The 12,347-nt window shown below is 43.8% G+C and overlaps 1 protein-coding gene and 1 long non-coding RNA gene across 6 annotated transcripts in view; one reads left to right on the top strand and one right to left on the bottom strand.

Annotated features, from left to right (window-relative positions):
- ACBD3 (acyl-CoA binding domain containing 3) overlaps positions 1-7,552 on the bottom strand; it is a 39,228-nt gene extending 31,676 nt beyond the window's left edge. For 2 of the 4 annotated variants that reach the window (XM_070602528.1, XM_070602529.1), the window contains exon 1: positions 7,193-7,552. In XM_070602528.1, coding sequence (XP_070458629.1) covers positions 7,193-7,478 — 286 coding nt within the window. In that variant the 5' untranslated portion in view covers positions 7,479-7,552. Of the gene's footprint in view, positions 1-6,562; positions 6,844-7,192 lie in introns of those variants that run through there. The other 2 variants (XM_070602532.1, XM_070602530.1) reach the window with 2 other exon arrangements.
- Positions 6,852-10,999, top strand: LOC139080675 (uncharacterized). 2 transcript variants are annotated; one of them, XR_011535375.1, is made up of 3 exons: positions 6,852-6,976; positions 7,971-8,110; positions 8,593-8,736. It is a non-coding gene; the product is annotated as an uncharacterized lncRNA (long non-coding RNA). The 2 variants fall into 2 exon arrangements; XR_011535374.1 differs by lacking the exon at positions 8,593-8,736 and adding an exon at positions 10,476-10,999 and having other exon boundaries at positions 6,902-6,976.
- Positions 11,000-12,347: the final 1,348 nt, after the last annotated feature.

Below are 12,347 nucleotides of genomic sequence, written 5' to 3'. Positions count from 1 at the left end.
GTGGCTTGGCAAATTGATAAGTACTTTTTATAATTTCTAGAAACATGCTACTTCATAGTACAATCTTTTTAATAAAACACAAGACATGTTTACTAATAGACCCAAACATGTTTTGGTTTCTCTGTAATAAGAAGACAAGGGTGAACAAACCTATACTTAGTGGTCATTTCATATGTATCAATAAAACAATTATGATAGAGCTCTCTAAAAACTTTTCCAATTTAGAAGTTCTTCCAATTTAAGGATCCACTGTCTGGCCATTTTCTATACAGAGTCTAAAGAATACTGTGGCCATGTGGTGTTACAAAAGAATATCATCTTTTTCCCCTAAACAAACACATGGACAAAGAGAACAGATTAGTGCTTACCAGAGGGGAAGGGGGTTGTAGGGTGGGTATAAGGGGCGAAGGGGCACATATATATGGTGACTGACAAACAATAATGTACAAGTGAAATTTCACAATGTTATAAACTATTATGACTTCAATAAAATAAAAACTTAAAAAAAAAGATATTAAAAAAAGAAAAAAGAATATCATTTTTTCCCCTTTTCATGGGCTTATAGCTAAAAGTTGCCCAATTCTGGAGAATGTAGCCCAGGGGGCTACAGGTGGGGATCAAATTAGTGTTCCCCACAGCTGACTCACACACAAGACAAATGCATCCAAAGACACAATCTGACTCCCTGCAGGACAAAAACGAAAGGTGAAGTCCAACAATCCCCTAGATCTCAAACAAGGGGCCCTCCTGTCCAATCACACAAAGTGCAAATGGAGACACAGAGAATTCATGACTGCGCATGTCATGGCGACTCACTCAGCAAGTGCAAAAGGGAAAATACTCACATGCAAGACAAACGCATCCACGCAAGGACAAAACCCAACTCCCAGCAAATGCAAAACAGAAATTAGTGGGAGGTCCAACGCACTCCTCCACTCCAAGTGAGCACTGCACCTAGAGGGCTGACACTGGTGGGAAGCAGGGAGCGGCAGAGGGAGTCCCCTAGGCAAAGACCCCTGGGCAGCTGCTGGAGACTGCCAACTGTTGGAACCCCCACCAGGCCCATCCTGCCACGGGCACAAGACTCCTGGCTGGCAAGCCAAAATTGATACTGAACCTCTTTATCTCAAGTTTCATGTGCCTGATGGGCAGCAAGTCTATCACTGGCTCAAATGAGAAGGTGGGAGGACAGGTTCTCTCAAATAGCCTTAACAAGAGAAGAAAACGGGGGGGGGGGCGGGGGGGGGGTGTCAGGGCTCACAGCAGCTGGTCTTGTAGAGCTAAGGGGCTCGCAGAAGGAGTTTCAGAGAAACAAGGGGTAATCCAGAGAAGCCCTTGGGCAATTTGACTTCTGAGCATCTAGGCAGCTGGGGGCTGGTTACCTGGTGAGCATAACTTCCTTGAAGGCATTCTCTTTCTTCTCTAAAACAAGCTCATAAATCCTTGTGACCCTTTAGTCACCCCTCAGGTTAAACAAGAAAATAGCAAATTGACAAGGTTAACTTTTTTTTCATGTGTGTTGGGAACAAGGCCAAAAGGTAATCTTACTGAATACTTACAGAAACCCTCAGGTACCCAACTTCACTTACATTAAAACATATACATATAGATATATACACATACACATCACACATTATTTACATATGTGTATACATATATTTATAATATATATACATATCCTTGAATCCAATCTTCAAAGGAAAATTTTAGTTCAGCTCAAAACTATGAACCAGCAAATAAAAAAATCAAATGTTTGAGAGGTATTCCTATTCTTAGTGGCTATAATTTTCTTTCTTACAACGGTCTCTTAGGTCTATATGTCCTCCTATATTACTTATTGTTTTTGTGAGGAAGATTAGCTCTGAGCTAACTGCTGCCAATCCTCCTCTTTTTGCTGAGGAAGACTGGCCCTGAGCTAACATCGGTGCCCATTTTCCTGTTTTATATGTGGGATGGCTAGCACAGCATGCCATGCCAAGTGGTGCCTTGTCTGCACCTGGGATCCGAATTGGTGAACCCCGGGCCGCCGAGAAGCGGAACATGCAAACTTAACTGCTGCGCCACGGGGCAGGCCCCCCGTCCTTCTATATTATTAGACACTTATGTCTAAAGGTAAAGACAATAAAGGAAAAATAAACTCAAAATGTAACAGATGTTTAATAGTAACAATTAAACTTGAAATTATCTGAGGCTAGACCACTTAAGTCCACAAGGCACACACTAATTATGTATGTTACCAAAGAATAAATTACAGCTGTACAGTATTTTAAAACATTAATAGGGCTATTTATAAAAGTTCTTGTAGATGCATATGTTTAAAGAGAACAAAAGGAGGGGGCTGGCCCGGTGGCGCAGCGGTTAAGTTCTCACGTTCTGATTCTCGGCGGCCCGAGAGGTGGCCCAGGGTTTGTCGGTTCGGATCCCAGGTGCAGACATGGCACCGCTTGGCACACCATGCTGTGGGAGGTGTCCCATATATAAAGTAGAGGAAGATGGGCACAGACGCTAGCTCAGGGCCAGGCTTCCTCAGCAAAAAGAGGAGGATGGTTAGCTCAGGGCTAATCTTCCTCAAAAAAAAAGAAACAAAACAAAAGGAGATGGAACCATTTCAGCATGTCCATACATACGTCTCTGTTATCAGTAATATAATTGAGTGTAATCAACATCAACACTAGTGGAAATGATTAACAATTCCATAAAGAAACTGAGTCCAAGACTTAAGTTCCCCCAAATTCAACCACAGCTTCCTTTTACATATCACTCCCTCAAAAATAACCCCCTCACACGTACACACCCTAGATCTGTCTACTGCAAAGACCTAGAAATAATGACCAATCCAGCAGCAATGAGCACCTACTTCTACCACCTAGATTATGGCTCTTCAAATGCCATTTCCCACCAAAAGGAACCATGTCTCAGAGAAATGATGATTCTGGCCGAGGCAGAAACTGTATAAGGTGAACCTGGAATATCTCATCACACCAGGCAGCAAGGAAGCTATGGAAGTCATGTCAAAGAAAGTTAGGAGCCAATGCGATGAGATGGTACATCAATAATAGTAATAGCTAAAAAAAAAAAAAATTTTTTTAATCAAGTATGTTTAAAAATATGAGTACATAATGACATTTAAAAAAATTGTCACCTTTTGAGGCTGCTAGGGAAACAATTCATTATTTTGAAAACTAATACATAAAGGGCAAGACACATTGATCTTTTTTTCCCTATGTGAACTTGTACCCCAAACCAAATAGTATAAGAAGACAACTGTTCCAGTGAAGGAAAGACAATTAGATTATCACCATTTTTCAATACTTAATGAATTAATATGTCCATTTTCAATTTACAAGAGTAAAAAAAAAATCATTATATTAGCTAAACACAGGCCTCCCAAAAGGTCTAATATTGCAGCAGTAGCAATGGGATTTAGCATATCCGTATTTTTGATGGGCATACTTATTAATTCCTTTGAAGGCAACTTTTCCCCCATTACATCCAAAATTTCAAACCTGACAGCAATGTTATGCAGGAACTCAGAGTAGATGGTTCTCTCTCACTTTTCCAGATATCTGAAGAGACTCTTAATAAAGTAATCAAATGTAGAAAAATAATATGAGTCTTTCTATTAGCCCTTAATATTTTCAAGCAAATATATTGAAGAAGTTCCAAATTGTGGTAAGGCAACACGGTAGGTAGTTTTGAGTATTTTCCTCAGAACGCTATCAGCAGGGTTCTGATTTGCTTTTCATCTCCTGTGGTGGGAAGAACTGTCTTTGGAATCAGACAGAGAACCAACCCTACCTCTTACTAATAATAACTGAGCGGCCTTAGGCAAGTCCTTCAACCAAGAAACCAGGATAGCACCCTCTCTGGAGGGCTTGTGGAGGATTAAACAAAATAGTGTGAATGTACAGCTCTCAAAACAGTCCTGACATTTAGTGAACATCTGCTCAATAACTGGTGGCGATTATTACTCTGGAATTTTAAGTGAAAGCAACCATCCACCAGCTTAATGTAATGAGGTAATCAGGTATTGGAGACGGAAAAAGTCACCCTCAAGAACTCTAAAAACCAAAATACAATTCCCCAGGTTAACTCTATCCAAGAGGTATAAAGGCCACAATAAAGCCAACCAGTTTAGTTCTTACCCAAGGAGGTAAGAAGACCAGCTTAATCTTGCTAATCTAGAATTGGGTAACTTGGACCCTCCGTTTAAAAACCTTCAATGGTTCCTCACTGTCTACTGACAAAAAGGCTGTTTACAATGGCATTCAAATCCTTCCACTGATCTCACACCAACTTACCTTCCTAGCTCCCTCCATCAAACTACTCACTCCCCATTTGCCATTTCCCAGACACATGGGCCTTGCCCTTTATGGCTCTTGGCCCTCCTGCCTCTCTGGAACGGCATCTGCTCCCTGGATCCTCCACATTGTACTGCATTTGTCATGGGTCTTTAACTCCTCTTTTGGACTCCAAGTTCCTTACTAGCAAAAGGGAATGTACTACTCACTTGCAGTGGTAACCTGATATAAAACTTGATCCATAACAAGGATTCAACAATGTCTGGGTTTAGATGGTCAAACGCTAACTTACATTTACCCATATCTTCATCGATTATTTTACTTTTACCTTCATAAATTTAAGAGGGTAGGTAGTTGACATAATGGGTTCAGTCACTGGCCCATGACCACGTCCCAGGGACGCAATGAGAAACAAGGTTCCTGACTGCCAAGCCAAGTTATTTTCAATGGAAAAGATATCCACGTTTTCAAGATTCTTATTTATTCTACAGCAGAAGATAAAATGTAGTATTATTTCTAATTCTTGTGAGATACTAGTTAGTGCAAAAACCACAAAACACTGATCTATTAGAAGTCCATGCAGGACTGATAAAAATGTCAAGTATTACCCTGCAAAAACTCACATTAAAACAAAGGCAGCGGGGGCCGGCTCCGTGGCCGAGTGGTTAAGTTCACGCGCTCCGCTGCGGCGGCCCAGGGTTCGGATCCTGGGTGCGGACATGGCACCGCTCGTCAGGCCACGTTGAAGCGGCATCCCACATCCCACAACTAGAAGGACCTGCAACTAAGATATACAACTGTGTACAGGGGGGGGTTGGGGAGATAAAGCAGGAAAAAAAAAAAAAAACAAAGGCAGCAACACTTGACTCATCCCACTTTCCATAATTCTTCTGACTGCTTTTAGAGCCTTCCTTTTTTTGTTCTGCCCAATTAGGCATCTCATATGCCGGCAGCCTCTTCATTGCTAACTATGAAACGATCCGTGCAGAAAGGCAGCCTTTAATTGCTACATGCCATGTCTCATTTTAGGTATGTCGATAGCGCTTTGAGAGCTGAACTTAGAAAGTGAGAGAACCATGCCTATCAATGTAGCTTTTTTCTCTAAGGTGACTGATAACTAGCCCCCCAAATGACAGGTTCCCCTAAGAGTCCTACTACTCAATAAACATGTTAAAATAATGTTAGATTTAGACGACTAAATCTTAAATAAGAGACAAGTTTCACCTGATCCGGCTCCATATGTGTCTATATGGAAATTGAACTTGGGAGAGAAAAGTTAATTGTCTAAGAGTTTACACAGTAAACAGAATCCAGGGCTTTCTGACTCCCAAAGCAATTCTAAGTATACTGAATATTACACAGTGTTTTACTCTTTCAAAGAAGATATTACTACTATTTTCAAATAAGACAGGCTCAGAAGATGAAACTACCCATTTTTTTGTTGTTAGTCATGTGGCAAAAGCTAGGATTAGAAGTTGGTTCTTTTCTATTCTAATACGTTCTTCTGCTACGATATACTTTAATCTTATTGAACACTGGAAAATTAAGTTCCCAGAATAAAAACTTAAGGTACAACGTAGTTACATGACTTGTACAGAAACCACCAGATTTTTACATCAGTCGTCCTATATTGTCACCAAGGAAACTCTAAATTCAAGCCAGTGACCTAAGGGTCAACTGATCCAAAACACATTAGCCATGACCAACTCCCCAAGCTAGCTAGTGCACAGAGTGCTGAACTCATTGCACAATGATGATGAATATCTCAAGGGTTAACTTTTTCATAAAAAATGCAATGAATGTGGAATAATCCAATGTTCTGGAAAATTTTTAAAAGTCAAGACTTTCATTAGTTTGCATAATTAAAGTTATTTTGAAAGAAAACAAGTAGCTTTTGCATGTATCACTACAGTGCACTGCTCAACTTCAGCTAGTAAAATATGTACTCCAAAAGGTACTCCCTCTGGGAGAAGTGTCATAAATATGCTGTTCTGTAATGTACACGGAACCTAGCAACCACTTTTAAACTTTCCTTTTCCGAAGTCTCTCTCCTTGCCCAACCACCCCACGAGATCTAAATAGCTCTAAGAATCAAACCAACGGGCTTATCAGTCTTTCCCACTGACAAGATCATGTGACCGGTATCACCACCATCTGACTAAATGAATCACTCAATAAAAACCCACACGCCACAATCTTGCTCTAAGAGACATTTTACGATTAATTCTGCCAGAAGCACAGAGGGTTCTTTCAGGCCTTACTCTGAGAATTCAGTCTTGCACGTTGCTCATAGGGTAAAAATATAACCATCTAGAAGTTGCTAGAACATAGTGGACATCCCTTCTCCTTCCTGTTTGACAAGTCAGAGGGAATGTATTAGCTTAAGACTTTATGTCCTCGTCTCTGCCAATCAATACTGCCCGGTGGATGAGGTCCTATTCGAGTTTATGGCTCCCCAGAATGACCGGAAAGGGTTTGTAGGCAAGCGATGGAAAGATTTCTTCCACGATGGAAGACGGTTAAAATCGTTGGGGTCTGATGTGCCAAGACACAGGAAACAGGAAAAGGAATATGACGGGGGGGGGGGGGGGAACCCAATCCCAAAACGTGACACTCCGGGAGGGAGAGGGCTCCTTCTCCCACCCCGGCTCGTGGAAACAGAGAAGCTGAATCAGGTACAACGCCCTGGTCACCTCGGGGAGGCGGGACTCGGAGGCTCCAGGCCCTGCAGGGGTGTGACCCAGGCCAAGCGGGTAGTGACAACTTCGGGTGCCCCCAAGGACGGCGCTGTGCTCCGGTCGCCGCGTCCCTACACGGGTGGGTGCGGGCGAGGCGGGTCCGGTCCCCCCGAGACCCCGGCCCGAGGCGGCGGGGCGGGCGGCGCGGCTCACCTTTGAAGAAGCGCAGCGCCAGGCCGTACAGCTCCTCCAGGCCGAAGCCCCAGCGCTGCTCCAGCCGCCGCGCCTCCTCCGCCGCGCCCCCGGCCGCCGCCTCCCCGAGCTCCGGCTGCTCCCCGGCGGCGCCCGGGCCCCGGCCCGCCCCGGGAGGCGAAGGCGGCGGCAGCGGCGGCGGCAGCAGCGGGGCGCCCTCCGCGCCGGGCCGCTCCTCCGGGTCCGGGCTGAGCGTGAGGCCGTCGACGGAGACCTCCAGGCGCTCTGCGTTCAGCACCGCCGCCATCTCCCCCTGCTGCGCCTCCTCGGCGGGGACAGGCGGCGGCCACGTATCGACTTCCTGCTGACCTCTGACCTCCGCGTCCCGACACCGGAACTTCCGCCGCGGAGGAGGGTCTAAGGCTCCTGGAGAGCGGCTGAGGCCGGGGGCCCCGCCCCTCCGGGACCACCCGCCCCGCCTCCCCCTCCCCCAGGGTCCCCAGCGCCTTGCCCCACCCCCACTCCATTCCCCTCCAGCCCGAGTTCTACCGGGTGGGCGGGTCCGCGCCCCCGCCGTCCCCGCAGTCGTCGCCGCTCCGCTCGGTCCGGCGGGGCGGGGTCGGGCGAGCCCCGCGGGTGGTCTGCAGGGAGGGTGACAGGACAGGTTCCCCCGCCCCCAGTCGGAGACCCTCCCTTTCGTAGAGTCGTGTAGTTGGCAGGACTCTATTGCCCATCACAGTTGTTTGGTTTTCACAGTAACTCAGCAAATACAGGGCAAATGCCTTTTTTTTTTCTTAAGAGGGAACTGAGGTTGCAGAGAAATTCAGTGGCTTCTCTGAGATCAACGGGCAGATCCTCGTTTTGCGGGAACTGAATGAAGCTCGTACAGTTTGTGGGGCCCTCATTAAGAAAAAAGTACGAAACATTATGAGCAGAAAGGTAGGAGAGTGAATATCTAGAATGAGAAAGAAGTCACAAATGACATTTGGAAAAGTTAACCCACAAATATCACACACGTAACCATAAAATTTTTGTTAACTGCCTGACACACTTCTCCAGGATGTCCAAAGTCCAGAAACACAATTATTTTATTTTCTTTAAGATTGAAAATGCCCTTAATGACATTGTGTATATTCACCTGTGTTTCCAGACTGTATGGGCACCATTTATGATCATTTTCCCCACATTTTTTGGCTGCATACTTTTGATCGCCTTTTCCTATGATAATTTTTGTAATATTTTCCGTAAAGAAAACAGATCAGCCTTTTTTTAGCATGATGATCAAAAATGTTTTGTGTGTGTTGTTTATGAGTTTCGGCTTCACAACTTATTACTAATATTGGTGTGTACTTTTTTAAGATTATTGTCAAGTTTGGGAAAACCCGTATAAAGTTTTTCTCATATGAGCTATACTATTTCAGGGCTGTTTGGCTACTGGAATGGCAATTTTGTGTCTGGTTTTTACTGGATCCCCAGTGTTCTTCAGGACGAGATTTGCTGGCTACATTAAGGCACAATCTAATCCATTAAGATGAATAAAACATGTGACTTCACATACACACAGACTCACTGTAGTACAACTAAAAGTTTGTGTCCCATAAACACAGGAATTCTAATATATCCCCTTTTGCATGATTCACATAAACACAAAAATAAGTATGATGCATTTATAATTGTGTATGACATTACTTAGTAGATTCCTGACGAGTGACAACCTCCATCCTAGGTCAGGCATTTTAGATTAGGCCTTGAAAGAATGGATCCCTCCACTTATAGTATTTTACTTCTGATGGTTGGAAGGATTTTCTACACCCTAGTTTCTCCTTTTCTTTCCAATCTTTTTTCTCCTCCACTACCCATGTATTTCTTGTGCCAGGCATCACAGAGCTCCTTTGCCCTGTGGCCCTACACCTTTGGGACATGGTGCTGAGTTGGCATAATGGGCCGTAGGTGTGTTCTAGAAAGCCGTTCCTACACCCACAGTGAGCATTCATTTAACAATATGCGGAAGTGACTGCAAACCCTATAAATGCATGTCACTAAAGCCAAATTAAATGTATTCCTTATTCAATCGTTGTCCCATTAGCCAGATCCCAGGAAGACCCACGTCCATACCTATACCTCCTAGCATGAAGGAGGAGCGATGGAAGGAAGTCAGAATGCAGCGAGACGGTGGTCTTAAATATCTTGCTTTAGAAACGTTTACAGAAACATTTGACCCGGTGAATGTACTGCTAGGACTCCTCCAAGCGTCTTGGAAGGGGCCTGTGTAAGCGAGGGGCCTGAAGCTTAAGCTTCATTCACTTATGGCAAACCCGCTTCTAGTTGTAGGGGATTCACAACTAATTCTACTAGTCCAGGTGCAGTGGTTTTTCCACTTAGCCTGGATCTTTAGATTTAGCTTTAATTACTTAAAAAATATGTGTATTACAAGACCTAACCTCCCAGACATGATAAATATATTACGTTATTGGGTCTAGCTCAGTGTGCCTTTGGTATTCAATAACCTTTGAGGGTGGTAATGAGATGCGTAAATATAACTCTATTTCATGGAATTATAAATTCTGTTTTCCGAGTTTTCTACAAAAAGCATTTCTTTTGTAATCAGAAAAAAATTTTAAAAGTGTCAACACAAATAATCCATAATCAACCTATAAATCAAAACTGGGGTGAGTTTATTATATGAGCCAGAGTGAGGACTGTAGCCCACGCCAGGGAAGGAGGCTCTCTGAAGAAGTGGGGTGTACAGAGCGGTTATGTGCCGTCTTAGAACAAAGAGCATGCATCACGTGTGACGGGAATATCTCTTTTACTACAGTCTCAGGATGTTTTCCTAGCACAGCAGGTCAGTGGTCAGCAGGTCAGTAACTAATCCTGAGTTTCTGGGAAGAAACGCTTATCCTTAAAGAAACGCTGATATGGGGGAGGCAACATCCCTATCTTTAAGGGCATCTTTCTTGACTTTGCGACGTCATAATTGTTCAAAGCGGATGTACAAGGCATGCTCAGTAGGCCACATCAGGCCTTTCTAGAAAAACAAGGCCAGGCCAAATTAGTTTTAAACCAAATGGCTTCCTCCTATACTCCAATATATCCTTTTACTTTTTGCTTATTCATCAAACAGTATAAATATTAAAACCTATAGAATACACTTAAGAAGATGGGTAGGTAAATATGATAAACTAATCATTACTGACTTTTTTTATCGTTTTGGAATTTAACATATTGAATATTCTTGAAAAACCTGCCCATCCTCTAGATCAAACATTTAAACCTATTTCTTTCTTATTTTTTCTCCTCAAAGCCCGAGCACATTGTTGTATATCCTAGTTGTAGGTCATTCTAGTTCTTCTGTGTGGGATGCTGCCTCAGCATGGCCTGATGAGTAGTGCCATGTCTGTGCCCAAGATCCGAACCGGCAAAATCCTGGGCCGCTGAAGCAGAGCGCACGAACTTAAGCCCTCGGCCACAGGGCAGGCGCCTAAACCTCTTTCTAATAGAGCCATCAAGGAATGTCCTACAGGGAGCTGCTTTTAGTGACCTAAAGAAGATTGGAGAATGTAACTTCCCTTTAACAACTTGTTGTGGGAAATGAGTTCCAGACGTTCACCGTAATAAGAGGTCAAACTTTTACGTGCATGAGCGTCACCTGAGGGTCTCGTTAAACTGCAGATTCTGACTCACGAGAGGCCTGAGAGCCGGCATTTCTAATAAGCTTCTGGCCGCTGCTGCTGTCTGCAGACCACATTTTGAAAACCAAGAAGCTTTTTTCACGGCTCTACTGAGATATAACTGATGTCCAATAAACTGAAAATATTCAATATTTACAATTTGATGAGTTTTGACATTCTCGTATACTTGTAAAACCATCACCACAATCAGGATTACAAACATATCCATCACCCCTTCTGTAATCCCTCCCGCCCCGAGACTTTGATAGACATTTGTTAGAACATGCTCGTCACAATAGAATCTGACTTCTGTAAACAGGTCAGAGAAACGACCTGCATTTCCATACTCCTGTCTTTTATGTGTGAGTGCACACACAGAGTTAGCAAAATGGTGCATTTTCTGAAACCTTTCAAATATTCTCCCCGTCTGTTCTTAGACAAAAGAGGGTACTTTTCAACCAACCAACTTTCTGTGTGCACTCAGGCATGCTCCATTCTGTTCAGTCATTGGCCAGAGAAGTATTACCATTTCCCAAACGCTTTCCCTAAAATCAACCTTCCCCTTTGTTCTCTCCACGTATCTTCATCTTCTCTGTGAAATATTGTTAGATCACCAGACAGAGATTTCGTTCAGTTGTCCGTTTCCTGCTTTATCTGGTGAATGAATAATCCGTACTCAACGTTTTGCGGTTGGTCATATATAGCAATGCAGTACACTTTAGTAGCGATAGTTATTTTCTGCTCCTTAACTGCGAGCACCTGGAGGGCGAAGGCCGTGTCCCTGGACTCCCAGAGTCCCTAACACCCGACGGGAACTGTGGTGGACACTCAGAATGTTTCACTGAGTGAATGAATGAAAGTGTAATGACATCTATTACATGCAATATCAAGGCAGCTCACCTGTGCATGTAAGAAGTGCCTCGTACGCCAGACACTGCAGGAAATACCAAGGTGAGTGGCTGTGGTATCTAAACAAAGGACTTGTGGTCCCATAGGTAAGACCATGCAAGGAGCACTATGTTAGGGCCGGGCCGCCAGTGCTGGAATGCACTTACCGACTCTGTGACCTTGAGCAGCTTGCTTAACTTCTGTCTCCTCCTTTGTAAAAAGGAGATAATAATAGCATCCACCTCTTAGGCTGCTGAAAAGACTGGATACGTGAATACACGTAAAGCACTTAGAAAAGGATCTGCCTGGTGCATAGTGAGCTTTTAATAAATTTGGGCCACCATTATGCACCACGTTCCATCAAAAAGTAGAAGGGAGATTGCGCACTGCGGCTCACTGGATAAAGCCTGCCCACTGATGTCTCTGACTTGGCTTGTAAGAGTTGGCCCCTTACAGTGCTGGAAATTTGAATTGGTTGCTAGCATCTTAAAATCTGGAATTTTAATGTAAAAATCCAGATTTCTGACTTACCTTAAAAAATTAAGAAATTTGGTGACACTTGGCCTGGCCTTGGTGCTAGACAGCAACGAGCTGGAGCTGTGTAGAGGCTGCCTGCT

Source organism: Equus przewalskii, chromosome 31, assembly GCF_037783145.1.
Source record: "Equus przewalskii isolate Varuska chromosome 31, EquPr2, whole genome shotgun sequence".
In the NCBI taxonomy this organism is placed as follows: domain Eukaryota; kingdom Metazoa; phylum Chordata; class Mammalia; order Perissodactyla; family Equidae; genus Equus; species Equus przewalskii.
This window is presented reverse-complemented; position numbering and strand designations above follow the sequence as displayed.